Source organism: Salmo salar, chromosome 20 (assembly GCF_965601325.2).
Source record: "Salmo salar chromosome 20, fSalSal1, whole genome shotgun sequence".
Taxonomy (NCBI): domain Eukaryota; kingdom Metazoa; phylum Chordata; class Actinopteri; order Salmoniformes; family Salmonidae; genus Salmo; species Salmo salar.
The window spans coordinates 73,321,652-73,344,223 of NC_138310.1; the positions used below are offsets into that span (position 1 = coordinate 73,321,652).

General features: G+C 47.0%; 1 protein-coding gene across 1 annotated transcript; it reads right to left on the bottom strand.

Moving 5' to 3' along the window:
- Positions 1–1,845: 1,845 nt before the first annotated feature.
- LOC106581313 (2-acylglycerol O-acyltransferase 1) lies at positions 1,846–7,254 on the bottom strand. The gene is made up of 6 exons (XM_014163281.3): positions 6,885–7,254; positions 6,565–6,743; positions 5,703–5,907; positions 5,210–5,384; positions 4,372–4,571; positions 1,846–3,713 (listed from the first exon to the last, which is right to left on the bottom strand). Exons 1-6 carry the CDS (start codon positions 6,979–6,981, stop codon positions 3,559–3,561), a joined length of 1,011 nt encoding a protein of 336 aa, XP_014018756.1. The 5' UTR covers positions 6,982–7,254; the 3' UTR covers positions 1,846–3,558.
- Positions 7,255–22,572: the final 15,318 nt, after the last annotated feature.

Sequence of the window (22,572 nt, forward strand, 5' to 3'; positions counted from 1 at the left end):
GCAGCAGGTCTCACAAAAATGATAATTGATTGCCTTGAAAAACATGGTTTGGACTACAGAAATAATCTTGTGGGACAAGGCTATGACGGTGCGTCTGTCATGAGCGGAAAGCATTCTGGTGTGTCTGCACGGATTAAAAACAGTGCAAGATCTGTATTTTATGTGCACTGTCATGCACATTGTTTTCATTTGGTTCTTGTCGATGCTGTAAAATCAGTGCCTGAGGCAGTTCACTTTTTTGCTCTCCTGCAGAAGCTTTAGAACTTTGTATCTGGCTCGTACGTTCATCTCAAGTGGCTTGCAGTTCAGAAAGAGATGTACCCACAGCAGCAACCCAGGGAACTTATGGGTGTAAAGTGGGCATGCAGGTACATAGCATGCCGTAATCTGAGAGACAGGATTCCAGCAGTTCTGAGAGTGCTACAGGATATCACACTTGAAAATAGTGGTGATAGATCAGTGGAGGCAAGGGGCCTTCTTTCTCAGATAGATTTACAATTCATAGGGCTTTTGGTTACCTTTTGTAAAGTGCTTGGTGATGCCAAATGTCTTTCTGACATGCTCCAATCAAGCTCTCTTGACCTAGCAAGGGCTGTGGATCTAGTAGGTGCCCTTACAGACACGTTACAGGACTACAGAAGTGAGGCTTACTTTGGAGAACTATGGAAAGAGGTTGAAGAGATTGCAGAGCACTGCAAAATAAGTGTACAAACAGTATGTAAAAGGCAGCCTAAAACAAGTTTAAGATTTCACGACTCATTGTTATGAGCACTGTAGGACAGAAAAATAGTGACCAAAGGGATGTTGAGAGCTTCCAAAGAGCTATCTTTTATCAGGTGCTTGACAGTCTCACAGCTGAGCCGCAGATGCGTTTTTCAAAGAAGAATTGCGAGATAATGCAAGGGGTCCAGTCTCTCAACCCAAAGAGTACAACATTCTTGAATGAGGAGCCTTTGTTTGCCTTTGCTCAGACAGTCAGATTTAGAGGACCTCAAACATGAGGTTCATCAAACCAAGCGGCTTCTTGATTGGAGAGAGAAATGTGGAAGGGACAGACCGTCTACTCTCCTTGACTTTGTTGTGTTTCTAGAACCTTATAAAGAGGTCTTCCATGAGCTATTTCAACTTTGTAAGATTTCTGTTGTTACACCAGTCAGCAGTGCTTCTTGCGAGAGAAGCTTCTCAGCTTTAAAACTGATTAAAACCCACATTAGGACAACAATGGTTGATGACAGGTTAAGTTACTTCGGAATTCTCAGTGTTGAGTCAAGGAGGGCACGCTCCCTCAACATGGATGAGTTTGTGAAACATTTTGCCAGTTCTCACCAGAACCGCATAATTATGCTGTTTTAAATCTACCTAGGATAATTTGGCACTTAGGTGGTCCCTCTGGTCATGATTAAAACCTACACTGTGTACTAGCTAGTACACTGACATTGTAAAATGATAAATCCAAAGGTTATCATGTCACAGATTTAATTTGGTCTTGATTAGGCCAATTCCAAAACTTTCCTTTGCTATTAGTTAACATAATATATATGAGCATTAATATGATACTGTAAGTTTGTAATATTGATGGGCACTAAAATTATTTTTAAAGTCCGTTTCTGCTTGATACCTGGTATGTCAAATTGCGGTGTGTGTTTTTGTAAATGTACTTTTTTGTAAATAAACTATGCAATTTATGTAACACACAAATGCTATCTTATTTCCTTATTGCATGAGCTTTATTTTTGGGAAAATATTTTGGATGTTGAACACTTATAGACCCAGATTATATATTCATGAAAACAGAGTGACCCAAGTCTCTCCAGTATGTGAGTACAGTGTGTGTGTGTGTGTGTGTGTGTGTGTGTGTGTGTGTGTGTGTGTGTGTGTGTGTGTGTGTGTGTGTGTGTGTGTGTGTGTGTGTGTGTGTGTGTGTGTGTGTGTGTGTGTGTGTGTGTGTGTGTGTGTGTGTGTGTGTGTGTGTGAGAGAAAGAAATTGAGCTGCAGCTCCGAGGTAGAGACACTGACTAGTCATAATATTTTAAATAATTCTAGTGAACAAACCCTTTTGGACCACACTATCTGTCACATTGAAGAACTCTGGGTTAAGTGAATTATCACTTCTACCTCTAATCAGCAATCATAGGATTCATTCATGCTCCTTAGATGCCAGGTTAGGGTTACACACTAATTTACTGTCATGGTCCCCTGAAGTAGCCTTGGACACCCCCTGGCCACCCCATGTAGAAAACTCTAGTTCTGCCACTGCTTACAAAGATGAGGACCAAGAGCAAGAGAGGGAGTGAGGTGAATCATAGTGGAATCTGAAAAGACACGTATCCCGAAAGCATGATGATGTACTTATTACTATGTGCACATGCTAAACTAAAAGAAATGAATGAGCTGGGTAGCTAATTAAGTGTGTCATTGTAGCAAAGTATTTATAAACTAAAAATCAGATATCTTAAAAGTTTCCTTCATTTTTGTTCTATTATCTATACAATAGGCAATAATTGATTTTGGCCCAATGTGCCTGGCATATTCCAACTTTCAAGGAGCTTCCCGTTTTTTAATTGGGTTACTTTGCCTAAAAACATTTAGGCCTGCCTATATATATTTTAAAAAATCTGCCTCCCTGCCCAGCCTGGCATAAGTGGCCTAAAGGGTGTTTAGCATTCCCAGTGGCTCTGCAAGCATGGAGAGAATATTCCCCACTGCTGGCCTGCACCATCACATGAGCCTGAAGCCATAGACTGACCAAACTCCTTTCGAAAAATTAATTTAAAGCCACTGAGACTAATAAAGTAAATCAGCCTATATCCCCAATTAATAGACTACAATGATTTGATACAACGAAATGTTGTTTAAATGCTGAGCGCTTGGTAATGTCCCTGACTCCCTACCAGCCTTGTGTGTTGCACTCGCAAATGCTTCACAATGTATTTCTTTGTAGGCTATAGCCTTGAAATAATTGAAATAAAATAGCCTAAATAATACATTTTTGTTCCTTCTTAGACTCTTTGTCTGGCTCCTGACCTATTTAGAGTGTTTATATGTTGTTTAATATGACATGTAGCCTATTTGAAATGATGAACACTTCTTATATTCACCTTTTCATGTTCATTAAAATACTTTTCATTCAAGTCATGTGGTTTGGTTTCAATACTTCAAAACCAAATGGTAGGTCTAGGTAGTCACAAAAATAGATGGGTGTTGGTTAAATTGTGATTTTAATGAACGTGAAGGGGTTTTTAGAGAGCTGGTGGAAAGGAGATGGAGCGCCAGAGTGGTGCGCAATGAGCGGGATTTCCAACGCTCAACTCAGCTCACTTACTCTGGGCCTCTGCTGACTGTATAAGAGAGCAAAGGATGAGAGCGATGGCCGTTTGATTGTGTATATGGGTGTTCACTGTACATGTGTGCAAGCATGCACGTGTTCATTTCCCATGTGTGCTTTTGTGTATGTTTGCACTATGTTTGTTTGAAAGTCTGTATCAGTGTGTATTGGTCAGGAGCTGGTTGAATGGTGCAATCCTACAGTGTAGTGCTATCTGACTTCATTTAGTCTGGTCAGGTGAAGATGAGGTGCTGGTGCTCTAGGATCCTGTACTCAGCCTTGTGCTGCTCAAACAGCTTAGTCAGCGCCTCCAGGTAACAGCCATGCAGCCTGTCTACCTCAGCTGATGAGGGACTCATGTTCCTCTCCACCACTATGGGCTCTCCCACTGAGAAAGAGATGGAGGGAGGAAGGGAAGGGAAGGAGGGAAAGATGGGCCAAGGGTAGATGGAGAGAGAGAGATAGGCAGTGGAGAAAGAAAGAGTAAAAATACAGATGGGGTTCAGTGAGAGCAGAAAATGAAAGGCAGAGGAATTACAGAATGTTCAAATGTAGTCACTCAGAGGAGGAACAGGAGAGAAAGGGAGGGGAGAGATAAAGGAAGTGGAACAGAGGGCAAAACTGAGGACACATGAGTTTACAGCTTCTAAGGTGATTCGATTGGCTGTAGCCCAGTGACCCTTCACTGTGGATGGCTCTGTTCCAGCTGGTCACGATGTCTTGGCTGACCCCAGCTGCTGCCACGGTTACAGTTACCCTTAACACAGTTAGCTATGAACCAGTTTACCAGTTTCTCATATATATCGGCTGTTCTCCCTCTCCCTCAGTGAGCTTTTATTTTGCCATCTGGGTGATGACTAGCTAACTAGAAGAATTCCTTCAATCAGAGCACTGTGACTGCACATTGTTTCTAAATGTTGTTTGTAAATAGTTTAAGGAATATGTTTCCCCATAGACACAAATGGGTCATATTTTAGTCTCTTATTCCTCGTCAACTCTCTCTTTCCATGACTTTCCACCCACATTGTCCCCCATTCCCCACTCACCAATGGTGTAGATGGGTTGTCTGAAGGGCATGAAGCCCAAGCTGTACTGGAAGACCCCCCGGGCATGGAACAGAGGCAGGCTGAAGCCCAGGGTCTTCCTCATGCCCTCCTGGATGGTACGGATCAGGGAGCCCTTCGGGTTCTTCAGCTGATTAAACAGATCATTCTCCCCAAAGGAGAACACTGGCACCAGATGAGCCCTGGACACAGGACAGGGTGAGAGAACAAGTCCGCATTTTTACCAGCGGCATAATTCCACGTTTGACCGCAACCTCATAATTTGATGTTTGTGGTTGTTTGCAAAATCAATGTATTTCAATGTGATCTGATCCTTTTCGGGGGTTTTTTGCTAAAAAATCTATGTTCCTGTCATTATTGCTCTCACTATCTCCCTCATCACTCCCAGCTCATCCTCGGCTCACACCAATCTATCTAAAGTGGAATGTAGAGCGGCTACCCATAATCCTTCTGACCTGAGTCTATCCTAATTCTATTTTTAACAACTAAATGCCCAGTCAAATTAGTGATTATTTCAAATCTCTGAGCGGAGGACATAAATCAGTTATTCATGCAGGTGTGTGTGTACTGTAATATTACAGTGCATTTCCTTTCATCTCAACACATGGGTCATTAAAAGCCCTGGGGTTAAGATTCATAGTTCACTTTATGGCCTACAGTACATTCAGTAATGGCCCTTATGGAGGACATTTCAGTCAACATGAACATTTCTAGTACTTTATTTAAAACGAGATGGTTATAGATGATGAGTAGATTGACAGGAAATTAGGCAGGAAGGATGCATTTTTAAGTGTACAAGTGGACCCAGACAGAGACTCACCCACACCTGAGAGCAATCTTGACAAAGCCCTTCCTGTTGAGAGCCTCCAGGATGAGGCTCCCAGGCCTGGCCTCCAGGGACTCTGCCGTCCCGCCAATCACTATGATTGACACGTTGCCCCCTCCCTTCTGGCTCAACACATGGGTAAGACTCTTCTTGGAACAAGAAACAACCCCTTAGGGGAGGTACAGCACAGTATACTTAGAACAAATGTGGCCAGGAAAAAACAACGTTCACAGGGCAGAGTTTATTTGAAAAGACTTACAAATTCCACAATATGAAGAAAGAATTGTTGACAAACTAATACTGCACTACAGTGTGCAACACAATGTTTGGACCTTGAAATGTAATGTTCGGGTCCTTCAAAATGCACTCCAGTATTTACCTAACCTTGAAAGCTCACTGATAGTGTTTAAATGAGAAAAAACAGAAGCATTGTGGTGGAATGCATCTGATGGTTATGGTTCATAAATACATCCCTAACAAGGTTCACCTGAGGACATAAGGTACTCCCGGAAGAATGGGAAGCCGAACCAGATGCCGAGGGTATGCAGGTAAGGAGTCATTCCTGGATAGAGCTCTTGGAAACCTGTGTATTCTGTACAGAAATTCCCAAACGCTCCGGCTACCAGGATTCCGTGAGGATGGAACGCCATCAGGTAGTTCCTTTCTGGGTCTAGGTCACATGTCTTAATCAGCTGGCCACAGACACAGACAAGACATAAACAGTGAGAGGACAATGGATAAGACATAGGTTGAGTTCCTGCCTGACTAGATGTGCAGATGTTGCATTGCGTCAACCAATGGTCGTGTGCTACGTCATCGACTGTACAGTCGGGCATCAGATGGTTATGTCATATGATGTGGTTAGCTGATATGTTAAATACATATCCAGGCCTTGTAAGATCTGGCATACATCTGCAATGTAGTCGGCAGGAACTCAACCACAGAATGGGTGGATGTGACAGGGGCTGGGCCTTTAGCCATGGGATCACCATGATGTATTGGCCAATGACCACTTTACAATGGCTTTGACCTATATGAGCTATTAATACACCAAAGGGCAGTGGATAAAGAGTGGGTAGGCAGTCATGCTTGCCTTGAGACAAACGTCCTCAATTACATTTATCATTCAGTTATTAGGTGTTCGCATACAAACTGTGATATTATTAATTCAACATGGAATTCAATCAGTAATTCTGAGTGTCATTACACAAAGGCTGAAGTCTAAATTATGCAAAGAATGGTGCAATAACCTATTACTGTTGATAATAATTAGGCTTGATATTAGTTGGCCTCCATATATCATTACATGTATAGGCTACACAACCAGAAAACATCATACGCCTACTTACATGGATGGGGAAATAGTCTCCAAAGTGTTTCCACACGGTCCAGTGGCGTACCCAGTCAGACCTGCGGCCCCCAGCCTGAGGTGTGTCCCAGTCCAGGTAGAGCCACAGGGCATACAGTGCAGCCACATGCCAGTATCCATTCAACACGATCACAACATACACACAAAAACAACACTGCGCTAGACAGACAGGACAGGATGGAAGTGAAGAAAAATATGGGCATCACATGAGCAAGCACTGATTTTAATTGACCCCAACCCTGGGCCACTATGGTTATGATTTGCTGAAGATGAGGAAGTGCGCAGTAGCCTACCAGTTACCTCCAAAGAGAAAGCAGAAGACCCATTGAAGAACTGCAGCTGTCTGTAAACGTCGGTTGAACGGGATATTCAACGGTGCAAGCTCTATCTTGACCATGTCTGCGGTTCCCACTCCTGGCTTCTAAAAGGTTCCGCGGTCTTGGGCACAGAGCAGGGGAAGGGTCACTATCTTATGCCCCTGTCCTTGTCAAAATGTTTTTATACTCAGCAGCTATAACAAGGCGGTCATCCAAGTTCGTGGCATTTTGGCGAGACTTCATGCGCAGGACTATTCAAGTAAAATACAAATGATAGGCTATACTAATTTTTGTGTGCCTGGTCTCTTACCATACACTTGACTTTATCAACTTCCAAAACACTGCTCTAAATGGGCTGCTATATGATTGCAATATCAGGCTTTTGCCTACTCTGGTTTCTTTGTTCTAGCACCATCTTGTGGAAAACGTAAAGTACAACCAAGGAGTTAAATTGAGTACACCCAGAGAGGAAGAGGAGAGAGGTTTTACTTCACCCAAACTCTGTCCACAAAAATAAATGCACAAAGTGAGGAATTTTTGTATGGCGTTCAATGAGAGAGTTGAATTTGGTCTATAAAAATGTAATTACCAATTTGAAACATGAGGCATATTTGATCAAATAGAAGTTTTGTAATGGTTATGTTGTTACGAACGCACTGATATGCGTGGCATTTCGGCAACTTACCCAAAATGACTTTACATTGGGGTTGTGCTGGTTGTCATATAGATAGTTGGAGGACTCATCATGGATATTTTAGCATGGACATTGCCATTGAGGGCTTCCACCATTTTAAAGTAGTCAATTGGGTGGGGATTCCTATGAGTTGAGTGCCATCAGCCAATGAAGGAGAAGAAAATGGACTACTTTAAAATGGATATAGCATCAATAGCGCTGTCCATGATGTCACAGATGCTATAATGGCATAGATACAAAGATGAGTCAATCTATCAATTCAATTCAATGGGCTTTATTGGCATGTGTCACGTCCTGACCATAGAAAGCTGTTATTTTCTATGGTAGAGTAGGTCAGGGCGTGACAGGGGGGGTTTCTAGTTTCGTTTTTCTATGTCGTTATGTTCTAGTTTTGTATTTCTATGTTGGGGTTTGTTTGGGATGATCTCCAATTAGAGGCAGCTGGTCATCGTTGTCTCTAATTGGAGATCATATTTAAGTCGGTGTTTTTCCCACCTGTGTTTGTGGGAGATTGATTTGGAGTACGTATATGTTTACTCTTCGTCACGGTTTGTTGTTTTTGTTCAGTCAGTTTATTTTGTATGTATTGCATAGTTTCACAGTGAAAATAAAATGTGGAACGACACACACGCTGCACTTTGGTCCGCTCCTTCCTACGACAATCGTAACAGAATCTCCCGCCCCCAAAGGACCAAGCAGCGTGGAGTGGACCAGTGGACTTGGGAAGAGATATTGGACGGGAAAGGACCCTGGAGGCAGGCTGGGGAGTATCGCCGTCCTAAAGAGGAAATTGAGGCAGCGAAAGCGGAGCGCCGATATTACGAGGCACTATACCAACCACGAGGCAAGTGCGAGAGGCGGGCACACAGGGAGATTGGCAGTCAGGTTGGAAACCTGAGCCAACTCCCCGTGCTTACCGTGGGGAGCAAGTGACGAAGCAAGCACCGTGTTATGCGGTGATGCGCACTGTGTCGCCAGTACGCATTCACAGCCCAGTGCGATCTGTGCCCGCGCCCAGCATTTGTCGAGCTAGGTTGAGCATCCAGCCAGGACGGGTTGTGCCAGCTCTACGCTCGAGACCTCCAGTGCGCCTCCACAGCCCAGTATATCCTGTGCCTGCCCCACGTACCCGGCCTCCAGTGAGTCTATCCAGCCTGGTACGCCCTGTGCCTGCTCCTCGCACTTGCCCTGAGGTGCGTGTTACCAGTCTGGCGCCACCTGTGCCAGCCCCACGCATCAGGCCTCCAGTGCGCCTGCCCAGTCCGGGGTGTCCTGTTCCTGCTTCCCGCACTCGCCCTGAGGTGCGTGTTACCAGTCTGGCGCCACCTGTGCCAGCCCCACGCATCAGGCCTCCAGTGCGCATTCCCAGTCCAGGGGTGTCCTGTTCCTGCTCCCCGCACTTGCCCTGTGGTGCGTGTTACCAGTTTTGCGCCACCTGTGCCAGCGCCACGCATCAGGCCTCCAGTGCGCCTGCCCAGTTCGGGGTGTCCTGTTCCTGCTTCCCGCACTCGCCCTGAGGTGGGTGTTACCAGTCTGGCGCCACCTGTGCCAGCCCCACGCATCAGGCCTCCAGTGCGCATTCCCAGTCCAGAGCTTCCGGCGACAGTTCCCAGTTCAGAGCTTCCGGCGACAGTTCCCAGTCCAGAGCTTCTGGCGACAGTTCCCAGTCCAGAGCTTCTGGCGACAGTTCCCAGTCCAGAGCTTCTGGCGATAGTTCCCAGTCCAGAGCTTCCGGCGACAGTTCCCAGTCCAGAGCTTCCGGCGACAGTTCCCAGTCCAGAGCTTCTGGCGACGTTTTACAGTCCGGAACCTCCTGAGACGGCCCACAGTCCGGAACCTCCTGAGACGGCCCACAGTCCGGAACCTCCTGAGACGGCCCACAGTCCGGAACCTCCTGAGACAGCCCACAGTCCGGAACCTCCTGAGACGGCCCACAGTCCGGAGCCTCCAGCGACGTTCCCTAGTCTGGAGCCTCCAGCGACGTTCCCTAGTCTGGAGCCTCCAGCGACGTTCCCTAGTCCGGAGCCTCCAGCGACGTTCCCTTGTCCGGAGCCTCCAGCGACGGTCTGCAGTCCGGAGTCTTCAGCGACGGTCTGCAGTCCGGAGTCTCCAGTGGCGGTCTGCAGTCCGGAGTCTCCAGCGGCGGTCTGCAGTCCGGAGCCTCCAGCGACGTTCCCTAGTCCGGAGCCTCCAGCGACGTTCCCTTGTCCGGAGCCTCCAGCGACTGTCTGCAGTCCGGAGCCTCCAGCGGCGGTCTGCAGTCCGGAGTCTCCAGCGGCGGTCTGCAGTCCGGAGTCTCCAGCGGCGGTCTGCAGTTCGGAGTCTCCAGCGGCGGTCTGCAGTCCGGAGTCTCCAGCGGCGATCTGCAGTCCGGAGTCTCCAGCGGCGGTCTGCAGTCCAGAGCCTCCGGCGATGATCTGCGGTCCGGTTCCTCCGACGACGACGATCCAGGGTCGGGTGACACAAAAGCAGAGGGATCAGTGGGCGGAGTGGGGGTTACGCCCCGAACCAGAGCCGCCTCCTCTGCTGGAGGATCCGCGGGATGAGAAGGTTCTGCGTACTGCACCATAGACATTTGTCACCCTCCTTAACCCTCCCTTTTTTTGTTATTTTTTTGTTGTTTTTTAGGTGTGTTCGGAGTCCGCACCTTTGTGGGGGGGGGGGGTACTGTCACGTCCTGACCATAGAAAGCTGTTATTTTGTATGGTAGAGTAGGTCAGGGCGTGACAGGGGGGTTTTCTAGTTTCGTTTTTCTATGTTGTTATGTTCTCATTTTCTATTTCTATGTTGGGTTTTGTTTGGGATGATCTCCAATTAGAGGCAGCTGGTCATCGTTGTCTCTAATTGAAGATCATATTTAAGTAGGTGTTTTTCCCACCTGGGTTTGTGGGAGATTGATTTGGAGTACGTATATGTTTACTCTTCGTCACGGTTTGTTGTTTTTGTTCAGTCAGTTTATTTTGTATGTATTGCATAGTTTCACAGTGAAAATAAAATGTGGAACGACACACACGCTGCACTTTGGTCCGCTCCTTCCTACGACAATCGTGACAGCATGGGACACATATGTTTACATTGCCAAAGCAGGTGAAATAGATAATAAACAAAAGTGAAATTAACAATCAGAAACTAAAAGTAAACATTACACTCACAAAAGTTTCAAAAAAATAAGTACATTTCTAATGTCATATTATGGCTATATACAGTGTAACAATGTGCAGATAGTTGAAGTACAAAAAGGGAAAATAAGTAAACATAAATATGGGTTGTATTTACAATTGTGTTTGTGCTTCAGTTGTTGCCCTTTTCTTGTGGCAACAGGCCACAAATCTTGCTGCTGTGATGGCACACTGTGGTATTTCACCCAATAGATATGTCAGTTCACCAAAATTGGATTTGTTTTCTAATTCTTTGTGGGTCTGTGTAATATGAGGGAAATATTTGTCTCTAATATGGTCATACATTTGGCAGGAGGTTAGGAAGTGTCTGAGCCCGGTGCCTCCCACCATTAGCTCTGACAAATTGAAAACCCTAGTCATTGACGACTCCATTACCCGCAATATTATACTTAAAAAGAATCCGCCAGTGATCATACATTGTATGATCCAGGGGGCAGGGCTACCGACATAAAGGTTAATCTGAAGATGGTGCTGGCTGAGGTTTAAACTGGCGAGTGTAGACTGTATAGGGATATTGTTATTCACATCGGCACCAACGATGTTTGGATTAAACCATCAGCTACATAACTTCAGCATGTAATTTAGCTAGAAAGATGTGTTGGCATCGAGTAATTGTCTCTGGCCCCCTCCCAGTTAAGGGGAGTGATGAGCTCTACAGCAGACTTGCACAACTCAATCACTGGTTGAAAACGGTTTTCTGCCCCTCCCAAAAGATAGTGTGACTCCCCCACAAACAGGCCTAAGCCTGGCCTGCTGAGGAGTGATGGTCTCCATCCAAGCTTGAGGGGTGCTCTCATCTTATTTATCAACATAGACATGGCTCTAACGCTCCTAGCTCCACAATGAGATGGGGTGCAGGCCAGGCAGCAAGCTGTTAGCCAGCCTGCCCGCTTAGTGGAATCTGCCACTAGCACAGTCAGTATAGTCAGCTCAGTTCTCCCCATTGAGACCATGTCTGTGCCTCGATCTAGGTCAGGAAAAACTAGACATAGCTATCACGTTTAGGTAAGACCCAGATGCAGACAGTGTCGAGGTAACACAAGTTTTTACAACAACAGGGGCAGGCAAACAGGTCAAGGCTGTCACGTCCTGACCATAGAAAGCTGTAATTTTCTATGGTAGAGTAGGTCAGGGCGTGACAGTTTTTTTTTTCTAGTTTAGATTTTCTATGTTGTTATGTTCTAGTTTTGTATTTCTATGTTGGGTTTTGTTTGGGATGATCTCCAATTAGAGGCATCTGGTCAGCGTTGTCACTAATTGGAGATCATACTTAAGTAGGTGTTTTTCCCACCTGAGTTTGGGGGAGATTGTCTTTGAGTTAGTGAATGTTTCACCTCTGCATCACGGTTTGTTGTTTTTTGTTATTCAGTTTATTTGTATGTATTGCATAGTTTCACAGTTTAATAAAGAAAATGTGGAACGATACACACGCTGTGCTTTGGTCCGCTCCTTCATCCTACGACAACCGTGACAAAGGCAGGCAAGGGTCAATAATCCAGAGCTTCCGGCGACAGTTCCCAGTCCAGAGCTTCCGGCGACAGTTCCCAGTCCAGAGCTTCCGGCGACAGTTCCCAGTCCAGAGCTTCCGGCCACAGTTCCCAGTCCAGAGCTTCTGGCGACAGTGCCCAGTCCAGAGCTTCCGGCAATGTTTTACAGTCCGGAACCTCCTGAGATGACCCGCAGTCCGGAACCTCCAGAGACGTCCCGCAGTCCGGAACCTCCTGAGACGACCCGCAGTCCAGAACCTCCTGAGACAGCCCGCAGTCCGGAACCTCCTGAGACGGCCCGCAGTCCGGAACCTCCTGAGACGGCCCGCAGTCCGGAATCTCCTGAGACGGCCCGCAGTCCAGAGTCTCCAGCGGTGGTCCGCAGTCCAGAACCTCCGGTGTTGATCCACAGTCCGGGTCCTTCGGCGACGATCCAGGGTCCGGTGACACAAAAGCGGAAGGGTCAGCGGGCAGAGTGGGGGTTACGCCCCGAACCGGAGCCGCCTCCTCTGCTGGAGGATCCGCGGGATAAGAAGGTTCTTCGTACTGCACCAGAGCCGCCATAGACATTAGTCACCCGCCCTAACCCTCCCTTTTTTTTCTATTTTTTTTGTCTTAGGTGCGTTCGGAGTCCGCACCTTGGGGTGGGGGGTACTGTCACGTCCTGACCATAGAAAGCTGTTATTGTCTATGGTAGAGTAGGTCAGGGCGTGACAGTTTTTTTTTCTAGTTTAGATTTTCTATGTTATTATGTTCTAGTTTTGTATTTCTATGTTGGGTTTTGTTTGGGATGATCTCCAATTAGAGGCAGCTAATCATCGTTGTCACTAATTAGAGATCATACTTAAGTAGGTGTTTTTCTCACCTGGGTTTGTGGGAGATTGTCTTTGAGTTAGTGAATGTTTCACCTCTGCGTCACGGTTTGTTTTTTGTTATTCAGTTTATTTGTATGTATTGCATAGTTTCACAGTTTAATAAAGAAAATGTGGAACGATACACACGCTGTGCTTTGGTCCGCTCCTTCATCCTACGACAACCGTGACAAAGGCAGGCAAGGGTCAATAATCCAGAGCTTCCGGCGACAGTTCCCAGTCCAGAGCTTCCGGCGACAGTTCCCAGTCCAGAGCTTCCGGCCACAGTTCCCAGTCCAGAGCTTCTGGCGACAGTGCCCAGTCCAGAGCTTCCGGCAATGTTTTACAGTCCGGAACCTCCTGAGACGGCCCGCAGTCCGGAACCTCCTGAGACGGCCCGCAGTCCAGAGTCTCCAGCGGTGGTCCGCAGTCCAGAACCTCCGGTGATGATCCACAGTCCGGGTCCTTCGGCGACGATCCAGGGTCCGGTGACGACCGTGACAAAGGCAGGCAAGGGTCAATAATCCAGAGAGGGTGTAAACGGTCCAGAACAGCAGGCAATCTCAGGGTCAGGGCAGGCAGGGGTCAATAATCCAGAACAGTGTGGTAAGGTACAAAACGGCAGGCAGTGTCAGGGTCAGGGCAGGCAGAAAAGGTCAAAACCGGGAAGGACTAGAAAACAGGAGCAAGAAACAGGCAGGAGCAGGGAAACAACGCTGGTAGGTTTTACAAACAAAATGACCTGGCAAAAGACAAACAGAGAACACAGGTATAAATACACAGGAGATAATGGGGAAGATGGGAGACACCTGGAGGGTGGGGTGGTAGACAATTACAAAGACTGTTGAAACAGATCAGGGTGTGACAATTGCGTGTTCGACTTAGCAATCACACTGGAATAAAGACCTCATCCATTCCTGTCACTATCGAAAGAGATTGTGATAATATCTCACATCTCAAAATAGGACTACATAATGTTAGATCCCTCACTTCCAAGGCAGTCATAGTCAATGAACTAATCACTGATCATACTGTAACCTTGATGTGATTGGCTTGACTGAAACATGGCTCAAGCCTGATGAATTTACTATATTAAATGAGGCCTCTCCTCCTGGATATACTAGTGACCACATCCCCGCACATCCCTCAAAGGCAGAGGTGTTGCTCACGTTTACGACAGCAAATTTCAATTTACAAAGAAAATAAAAAAATACATTTGAGCTTGTAGTTATGAAGTCTCTGCAGAAGTCTATGAAGTCTATATTGTTTACAGGCCTCCTGGGCCGTATACAGCGTTCCTCACTGAGTTCCCTGAATTCCTGTCGGACCTTGTAGTCACGTTTTTGGAGAAGTCCATAGACCCACTCCAAAAGGCTTTCAGCGCCATCATCGACTCAGTGGTGTTTGTCCAACATGAATCCGGACCTATGCATTGCCACAGTCATACCAAGGATCTAGTTTTGTCCTATGAAATAAATATTGTGGATCTAAAAACAAATCCTCATAATCCTAGACTATCGGACCACCATCTTAATATGTTCGCAATCGCAACAAATAATCTACTCAGACCCCAACCAAGGATTATCATAAAGCTCCGCCTTATCTCAGCTCACTGGTCACCATAGCAACACCCACCCGTAGCGCTCCAGCAGGTATATCTCACTGTACATCCCCAAAGCCAACACCTCATTTGGCCGCCTTTCCTTACAGTTCTCTGCTGCCAATGACCGGAACAAATTGCAAAAATCATTGAAGTTGGAGACTTATATCTCCCTCACTAACTTCAAGCATCGGCTGTCAGAGCAGCTTACCGATCGCTGCAGCTGTACACAGCCCATCTGTAAATATCCCATCCAACCAACTACCTACCTCACCCCCATATTTGTTTTTTGTTTTTTTCTTCTCTTTTGCACATCAGTATTTCTTCTTGCACTTCCTCATCTGCACATCTATCACTCCAGTGTCAATTGCTAAATTGTAATTACTTTGCACCTATGGCCTATTTATTGCCTTACCTCCTTACTTCCTTTGCACACATTGTATACAGATTTTCTATTGTGTTATTGACTGTTTATCCCATGTGTAACTCTGTGTTGTTGTTTTTGTCACACTGCTTTGCTTTATCTTGGCCAGGTCGCAGTTGTAAATGAGAACTTGTTCTCAACTGGCCTTCCTGGTTAAATAAAGGTGAAATAAAATAAAAACAAAAATATTGACTTCGTCCGTCCTAGCTCGGATTGCCTCATCTGCTCGTCGTTCCCTTATGCCATAGTTTGTACATCTCAATTGTCAGTAGAAACCACATTTGTTTAAGCAAGTCATCCTATCAGCCATGTTTTTAAATCAGGCAGTAAATGAGGCTGTCACGTCCTGACCAGTAAAGGAGTCATTTGTCATTGTAGTATGGTCAGGGCGTGGCAGGGGGTGTTGTTTTTGTGTGTTTTGGGGTTGGTTTATTTAGAGGGAATTTGTTCTAGTTGTCATTTTCTATGTTCGTTTTCTATGTGTGGCCGAGTATGGTTTTGTCACGTCCTGGCCAGTATAAGGTTAATTGTTTTTGTAGTTTGGTCAGGACGTGGCAGAGGGTATTTGTTTTATGTGGTTCGGGGTGGTGTGTTTGTGTAAAGGGTGTTTGATTTAGTATTTCCGGGTTTTTGGTTGATGGTCTATGTGTTTGTATTCTATGGTTAGTCTGGTGTGTGTGTTTCTATGTTTGGTTAATTGGGGTTGGGACTCTCAGTTGAAGGCAGGTGTTGTCTATCTGCCTTTGATTGAGAGTCCCATATATTAGGGTGTGTTTGTGTGTGTGATTTGTGGGTGATTGTTCTGTGTTGAGCTTTGCTTTGCCAGACTGTTTGTTAGTTGTTCGTTTTTCGGTTTTGTTATTTTGTATGTTCATTTTTGAAGATAATTAAAAATCAAGATGAGCATTCACGTACCTGCTGCGTTTTGGTCCTCATTCACCGACAACAACCGTGACAGAATCACCCACCACTCAAGGACCAAGTAGCAGAAGAAGGAGCAGAGGGAATTCGAGTTGGACTGGCGGGAGAAATGGACCTGGGAGGAAGTTCTGGACGGGGCCGGACCTTGGCACCAGGCTGGGGATTATCGACGCCCGCAGTGGGAAATTGAGGCAGCCAAGGCAGAGAGGCGGTGGTACGAGGCCAAGTACGCGCTGAAGGAGAAGCACGAGAGGCACCCCCAAGAAACATTTTTGGGGGGGCACACGGGTAGTTTGGCTAGGCGTAAGAAGAGCCGGAAGCCAGCTACCCGTGGTTATATGGAGGAGCGTATGGGGTGGAGAGCGCTATGTTTCGCTGAGGAGCGCTATGTTTCGCTGAGGAGCGCACTATCTCACCCATACGCACGCACAGTCCGGTGCGCGTTATTCCAGCCCCTCGCAGGTGCCGTGCTAGAGCGGGCATCCAGCCTGGTAGGAGGATGCCCGCGCAGCGCATCTGGTCGCCGGTACGCCTCCGAGGACCAGGCTACCCAACTCCCGCTCTACGCACGGCTACCATCAGGCCCCTGCACAGCCCAGTCTGCCCTGTACGAGCACCCCGCTCGTACAGGGCTACTAGTTCCATCCAGCCAAGACGGGTTGTGCAGGAGGTAAGATCGAGACCGACTGTGCGCCTCCATAGCCCTGGGTTTCCAGCTCCTGTCTCTCGTGCGGACCCGGAAGTGCGTCAACCCAGTCCGACTCGTCCTGTTCCCGCTCCCCGCACTAGCCTGGAGGTGCGTGTACATAATCTGGTAAGCCCAGTACCAGCACCACGCACCAGGCTACAAGTGCGTCAACCCAGCCACGCCAGTCAACAGTCACCAGAGCTGCCCGCCAGTCAACAGTCGTCACCAGAGCTGCCCGCCAGTCAACAGTCGTCACCAGAGCTGCCCGCCAGTCAACAGTCGTCACCAGAGCTGCCCGCCAGTCAACAGTCGTCACCAGAGCTGCCCGCCAGTCAACAGTCGTCACCAGAGCTGCCCGCCAGTCAACAGTCGTCACCAGAGCTGCCCGCCAGTCAACAGTCGTCACCAGAGCTGCCCGCCAGTCAACAGTCGTCACCAGAGCTGCCCGCCAGTCAACAGTCGTCACCAGAGCTGCCCGCCAGTCAACAGTCGTCACCAGAGCTGCCCGCCAGTCAACAGTCGTCACCAGAGCTGCCCGCCAGTCAACAGTCGTCACCAGAGCTGCCCGCCAGTCAACAGTCGTCACCAGAGCTGCCCGCCAGTCAACAGTCGTCACCAGAGCTGCCCGCCAGTCAACAGTCGTCACCAGAGCTGCCCGCCAATCAACAGTCGTCACCAGAGCTGCCCGCCAGTCAACAGTCGTCACCAGAGCTGCCCGCCAGTCAACAGTCGTCACCAGAGCTGCCCGCCAGTCAACAGTCGTCACCAGAGCTGCCCGCCAGTCAACAGTCGTCACCAGAGCTGCCCGCCAGTCAACAGTCGTCACCAGAGCTGCCCGCCAGTCAACAGTCGTCACCAGAGCTGCCCGCCAGTCAACAGTCGCCGGAGCTGCCCGCCAGTCAACAGTCGCCGGAGCTGCCCGCCAGTCAACAGTCGCCGGAGCTGCCCAGACTGCGCCGAACTGCCGGAGTGGCCAGACTGCGCCGAACTGCCGGAGTGGCCAGACTGCGCCGAACTGCCGGAGTGGCCAGACTGCGCCGAACTGCCGGAGTGGCCAGACTGCGCCGAACTGCCGGAGTGGCCAGACTGCGCCGAACTGCCGGAGTGGCCAGACTGCGCCGAACTGCCGGAGTGGCCAGACTGCGCCGAACTGCCGGAGTGGCCAGACTGCGCCGAACTGCCGGAGTGGCCAGACTGCCCCGAACTGCCGGAGAGGCCAGACTGTCCCGAGTTGCCGGACTGCCCAGACTGTCCCGAGTGGCCAGACTGGCCCGACTGCCCCCCGGCGATGCCAGACTGGCCCGACTGCCCCGCGGCGATGCCAGAGTGGCCCGACAGCCTGGAACGGCCGGAACCAGAGCCACCTCCAGAAATAGGTGGGTTGGGGAGGGGGGGTGTAGCACAGTGCCGTTGTTGACGGCAGCCACCCTCCCTTCCCTCCCTTTAGAAAAGGGGAATTTTTTTTGGTGTTGCTTGGTGTTATTTTTTAAGGTGCTTCTGGGGTAGCACCTTTAAGGGGGGGGTACTGTCACGTCCTGGCCAGTATAAGGTTAATTGTTTTTGTAGTTTGGTCAGGACGTGGCAGAGGGTATTTGTTTTATGTGGTTCGGGGTGGTGTGTTTGTGTAAAGGGTGTTTGATTTAGTATTTCCGGGTTTTTGGTTGATGGTCTATGTGTTTGTATTCTATGGTTAGTCTGGTGTGTGTGTTTCTATGTTTGCTTAATTGGGGTTGGGACTCTCAGTTGAAGGCAGGTGTTGTCTATCTGCCTTTGATTGAGAGTCCCATATATTAGGGTGTGTTTGTGTGTGTGATTTGTGGGTGATTGTTCTGTGTTGAGCTTTGCTTTGCCAGACTGTTTGTTAGTTGTTCGTTTTTCGGTTTTGTTATTTTGTATGTTAATTTTTGTAGTTAATAAAAATCAAGATGAGCATACACGTACCTGCTGCGTATTGGTCCTCCTTCACCGACAACAACCGTGACAGGTTTCCAATCAGAGGCAGGTGTCTTTTGTTGTCTCTGATTGGAAGCCATACTTAGGCAGCCCTTTTTTCCTTTGGGTTTGTGGGTAGTTGTTTTCTGTATAGCCTGTGTGCCTTACAGAACTCTTGTTGTTTATTTTGTTTGAGTCTTCTCTCTAAATAAAGTAAGGAGATGAGCACTATACCCGCTGCGCTTTGGTCTGTCCCTTACGACGCTTATGACAGAGGCTGAATGAACGGTTTCGCTGCCAGACAAGGCTCCGATGATAGCCAGGTGTAGCGGTGGTAAGGATCACTCCATGGTGCTAAAAAGAAAGCTCTGCTGTTGGGACAGCTTTTTGTAGGCCCTAACAGTTTGTGGGCATCGTTTGTTACTGTTATGGTGCAATTAATGTATTGTTAAGTGTTGTATTGTGTAGTGGCTTTGCTGGCATGCATCCTCCAATTGGCTAACTTGTGTGGCGGATGAATCAGAATTAGTTGGGTAACATTGATAATTAAGATGTTTTATTTGGTTAACCTCTCTGGGCTAGGCGGGACGAATTCGTCCCACCTACGTAACAGCCAGTTGAATCCTGTGGCGCGATTTTCAAAACCTTTGAAATGCTATTACTTCAATTTCTCAAACATATGACTATTTTACAGCTATTTAAAGACAAGACTCTCGTTAATCTAACCACACTGTCCGATTTCAAAAAGGCTTTACAACGAAAGCAAAACATTAGATTATGTCAGCAGAGTACCAAGCCAGAAATAATCAGACACCCATTTTTCAAGCTAGCATATAATGTCACAAAAACCGAGAAGACAGCTAAATGCAGCACTAACCTTTGATCTTCATCAGATGACAACCCTAGGACATTATGTTATACAATACATGCATGTTTTGTTCAATCAAGTTCATATTTATATCAAAAACCAGCTTTTTACATTAGCATGTGACGTTCAGAACTAGCATACCCCCCGCAAACTTCCGGCGAATTCACTAACAATTTACTAAATTACTCACGATAAACGTTCACAAAAAGCATAACAATTATTTTAAGAATTATAGATACAGAACTCCTCTATGCACTCGATATGTCCTATTTTAAAATAGCTTTTTGGTGAAAGCACATTTTGCAATATTCTAAGTACATATCACGGGCTAGCTATTTAGACACCCGGCAAGTTTAGCACTCACCAATATCAGGTTTACTATTATAAAAGTTTGATTACCTTTTGTTGTCTTCGTCAGAATGCACTCCCAGGACTGCTACTTCAATAACAAATGTTGGTTTGGTCCAAAATAATCCATCGTTATATCCGAATAGCGGCGTTTTGTTCGTGCGTCCCAGACACTATCTGAAATGGTAAATCAGGGTCGTGCGCATGGCGCAATTCGTGACAAAAAAAATCTAAATATTCCATTACCGTACTTCGAAGCATGTCAACCGCTGTTTAAAATCAATTTCTATGCCATTTTTCTCGTAAAAAAGCGATAATATTCCGACCGGGAATGTCCATTTAGCTAAACAGAGGAAAGTAAACAAAGCTTTCGGTCGACGCGGGCACGAGCCTGAGTCTCACAGTACTGTAACCAGCCACTACCCAAACGCGCTACTTTTTTTCAGCCAGAGCCTGCAAAGCCACGATTCAGCTTTTTACCGCCTTCTGAGACCCTATGGCAGCCGTAGGAAGTGTCACGGGACAGCTAAGATCCTCACTCTTCAATAAACAGAGACAAGAAGAACGACACCTTGTCAGACACGCCACTTCCTGCATGAAACCTTCTCAGTTTTTTGCCTGCCAAATGAGTTCTGTTATACTCAGACACCAGTTTTAGAAACTTTAGGGTGTTTTCTATCCATATGTAATAAGTATATGCATATTCTAGTTACTGGGTAGGAGTGGTAACCAGATTAAATCGGGTACGTTTTTTATCCGGCGGTGAAAATACTGCCCCCTAGCCCTAACAGGATAATATGTTTATGTGAGATAATTGTCATTAGAATGTATCCCTTTGGACTCTGGTGTCTTTCAGTTGCACTTTTCCCTCAGCTGGGGATCAGTCACATGGGGCCCAGAGAGGGGAGAGGTCAGGCTTGTCTTTTACATGTCCCTGGTGCTATGCAGAATATCAGAAAGGGAAGAGGACAGAATGGAACATTGTCTACATATGTGTATGTGTGTGTGTGTGTGTGTTTTACTGAGGATCGGCATCTATGAGATTGCACGGACAGAGGAGATTTACGATGTCTTTTGATAATAACGCCTAAAGAGCATTCCAGAGAACATGAGCTAATGGTACTGTTCTATACCGTACCAGGGAGAGACGGTTCCAGTTTGGAGTAGGAGGACCAGACACTGGTCTATACAATGAACACTGTTGATACAGCAGTTACTGTCTGCTATGTTTTATAGATATCTTTCATACAAAACTTAACCTTGTGACCCATTCTATGTATCTGTGGTTCGTCATGTACGTTGAGAGGGGTGTATCTTGGCTATTAAAGCTCCTTGTACTTTTGTGTAATCACTTTTCAATGGTTCATTAGAGCTAGCACACCATTGAAAGTCAAAGAGCTTTTGCAAAAAGCTCTTAATTATTAAAGATGTAGTTATAAGTATAACTCTGACTGGTGTGTGAAGTTTGTAACTCTCCTCATTTGGTAATGCAGAAATTAGCCACCACAGAAATCATCCCGGTATGATGCAATTTGCAACACATGATGCAAAATGCTCATACAGGGAGCCTGGTTCATCTCTAGGTTTTTTCCTAGGTTCCTGCATTTCTAGGGAGTTTTTCCTAGCCACAGTGCTTCTACATCTGCATTGCTTGCTGTTTGGGATTTTAGGCTGGGTTTCTCTATCGCACATTGCGACATCTGCTGATGTAAAAAGGGCTTTATAAATACATTTGAAAGTTACATATCTTGAAAACTTGTTTGCTGACAAGCGAAACATTCTGGGACTATGTCAACAATGGACTAATGAAACAAATACCAAAAAATTGTTTTGGGGTGAAGTTTTCCTTTAAGGCAGCCCCCACACCTATCTGATTCAGAGGGGTTGGGTTGAATGACGGATTACCAGGACGTGTACTCTGAGCATGCGCTGACCAACTGGCAAGTGTCTTCACTGATATTTTCAACCTCTCCCTGACTGAGTCTGTAATACCAACATGTTTCAAGCAAACCACCATAGTCCCTGTTCCCAATGACACTAAGGTAACCTGCCTAAATGACTACCGACCCAGAGCACTCACGTATGTAGCCAAGTGCTTTGAAAGGCTGGTCATGGCTCAAATCAACACCATTATCCCAGAAACCCTAGACCCACTCCAATTTGCAAACCGCCCCAACAGATCCAGAGATGATGCAATCTCTATTGCACTCAACACTGCCCTTTCCCACCTGGACATAAGGAACACCTACGTGAGAATGCTATTCATTGACTACAGCTCAGCGTTCAACACCATAGTGTCCTCAAAGCTCATCACTAAGCTAAGGACCGTGGGACTAAACACCTCCCTCTGCAACTGGATCCTGGACTTCCTGACGGGCCAACCCTGGTGGTAAGGGTAGGTAACAACACATCCACCATGCTGATCATCAACATGGGGGCCCCTCAGGGGTGCATGCTCAGCCTCCTCCTGTACTCCCTGTTCACTCATGACTGCACGGCATGACTCCAACACCATCATTAAGTTTGCAGATGACACAACAGTGGTAGGCCTGATCACCGAAAATGACGAGAAAAACCAGCCCCGTCGCGGACCACGATGTCTTGCTCCCAGACAGACTAAACAACTTATTTTCTCGCTTGAGGGCCACTGACATGGCCCGCTACCAAAACCTGTGGGCT

Coding starts and splice junctions, on each gene's coding strand:
- LOC106581313 (XM_014163281.3), bottom strand. CDS start 6,981: ATGGTCAAGATAGAGCTTGCACCGTTGAATATCCCGTTCAACCGACGT. Junction 6,744..6,884: donor CTTCTGCTTTCTCTTTGGAG/GTAACTGGTAGG, acceptor CTGTCTGTCTAG/CGCAGTGTTGTTTTTGTGTG. Junction 5,908..6,564: donor GAGACTATTTCCCCATCCAT/GTAAGTAGGCGT, acceptor GTCTGTGGCCAG/CTGATTAAGACATGTGACCT.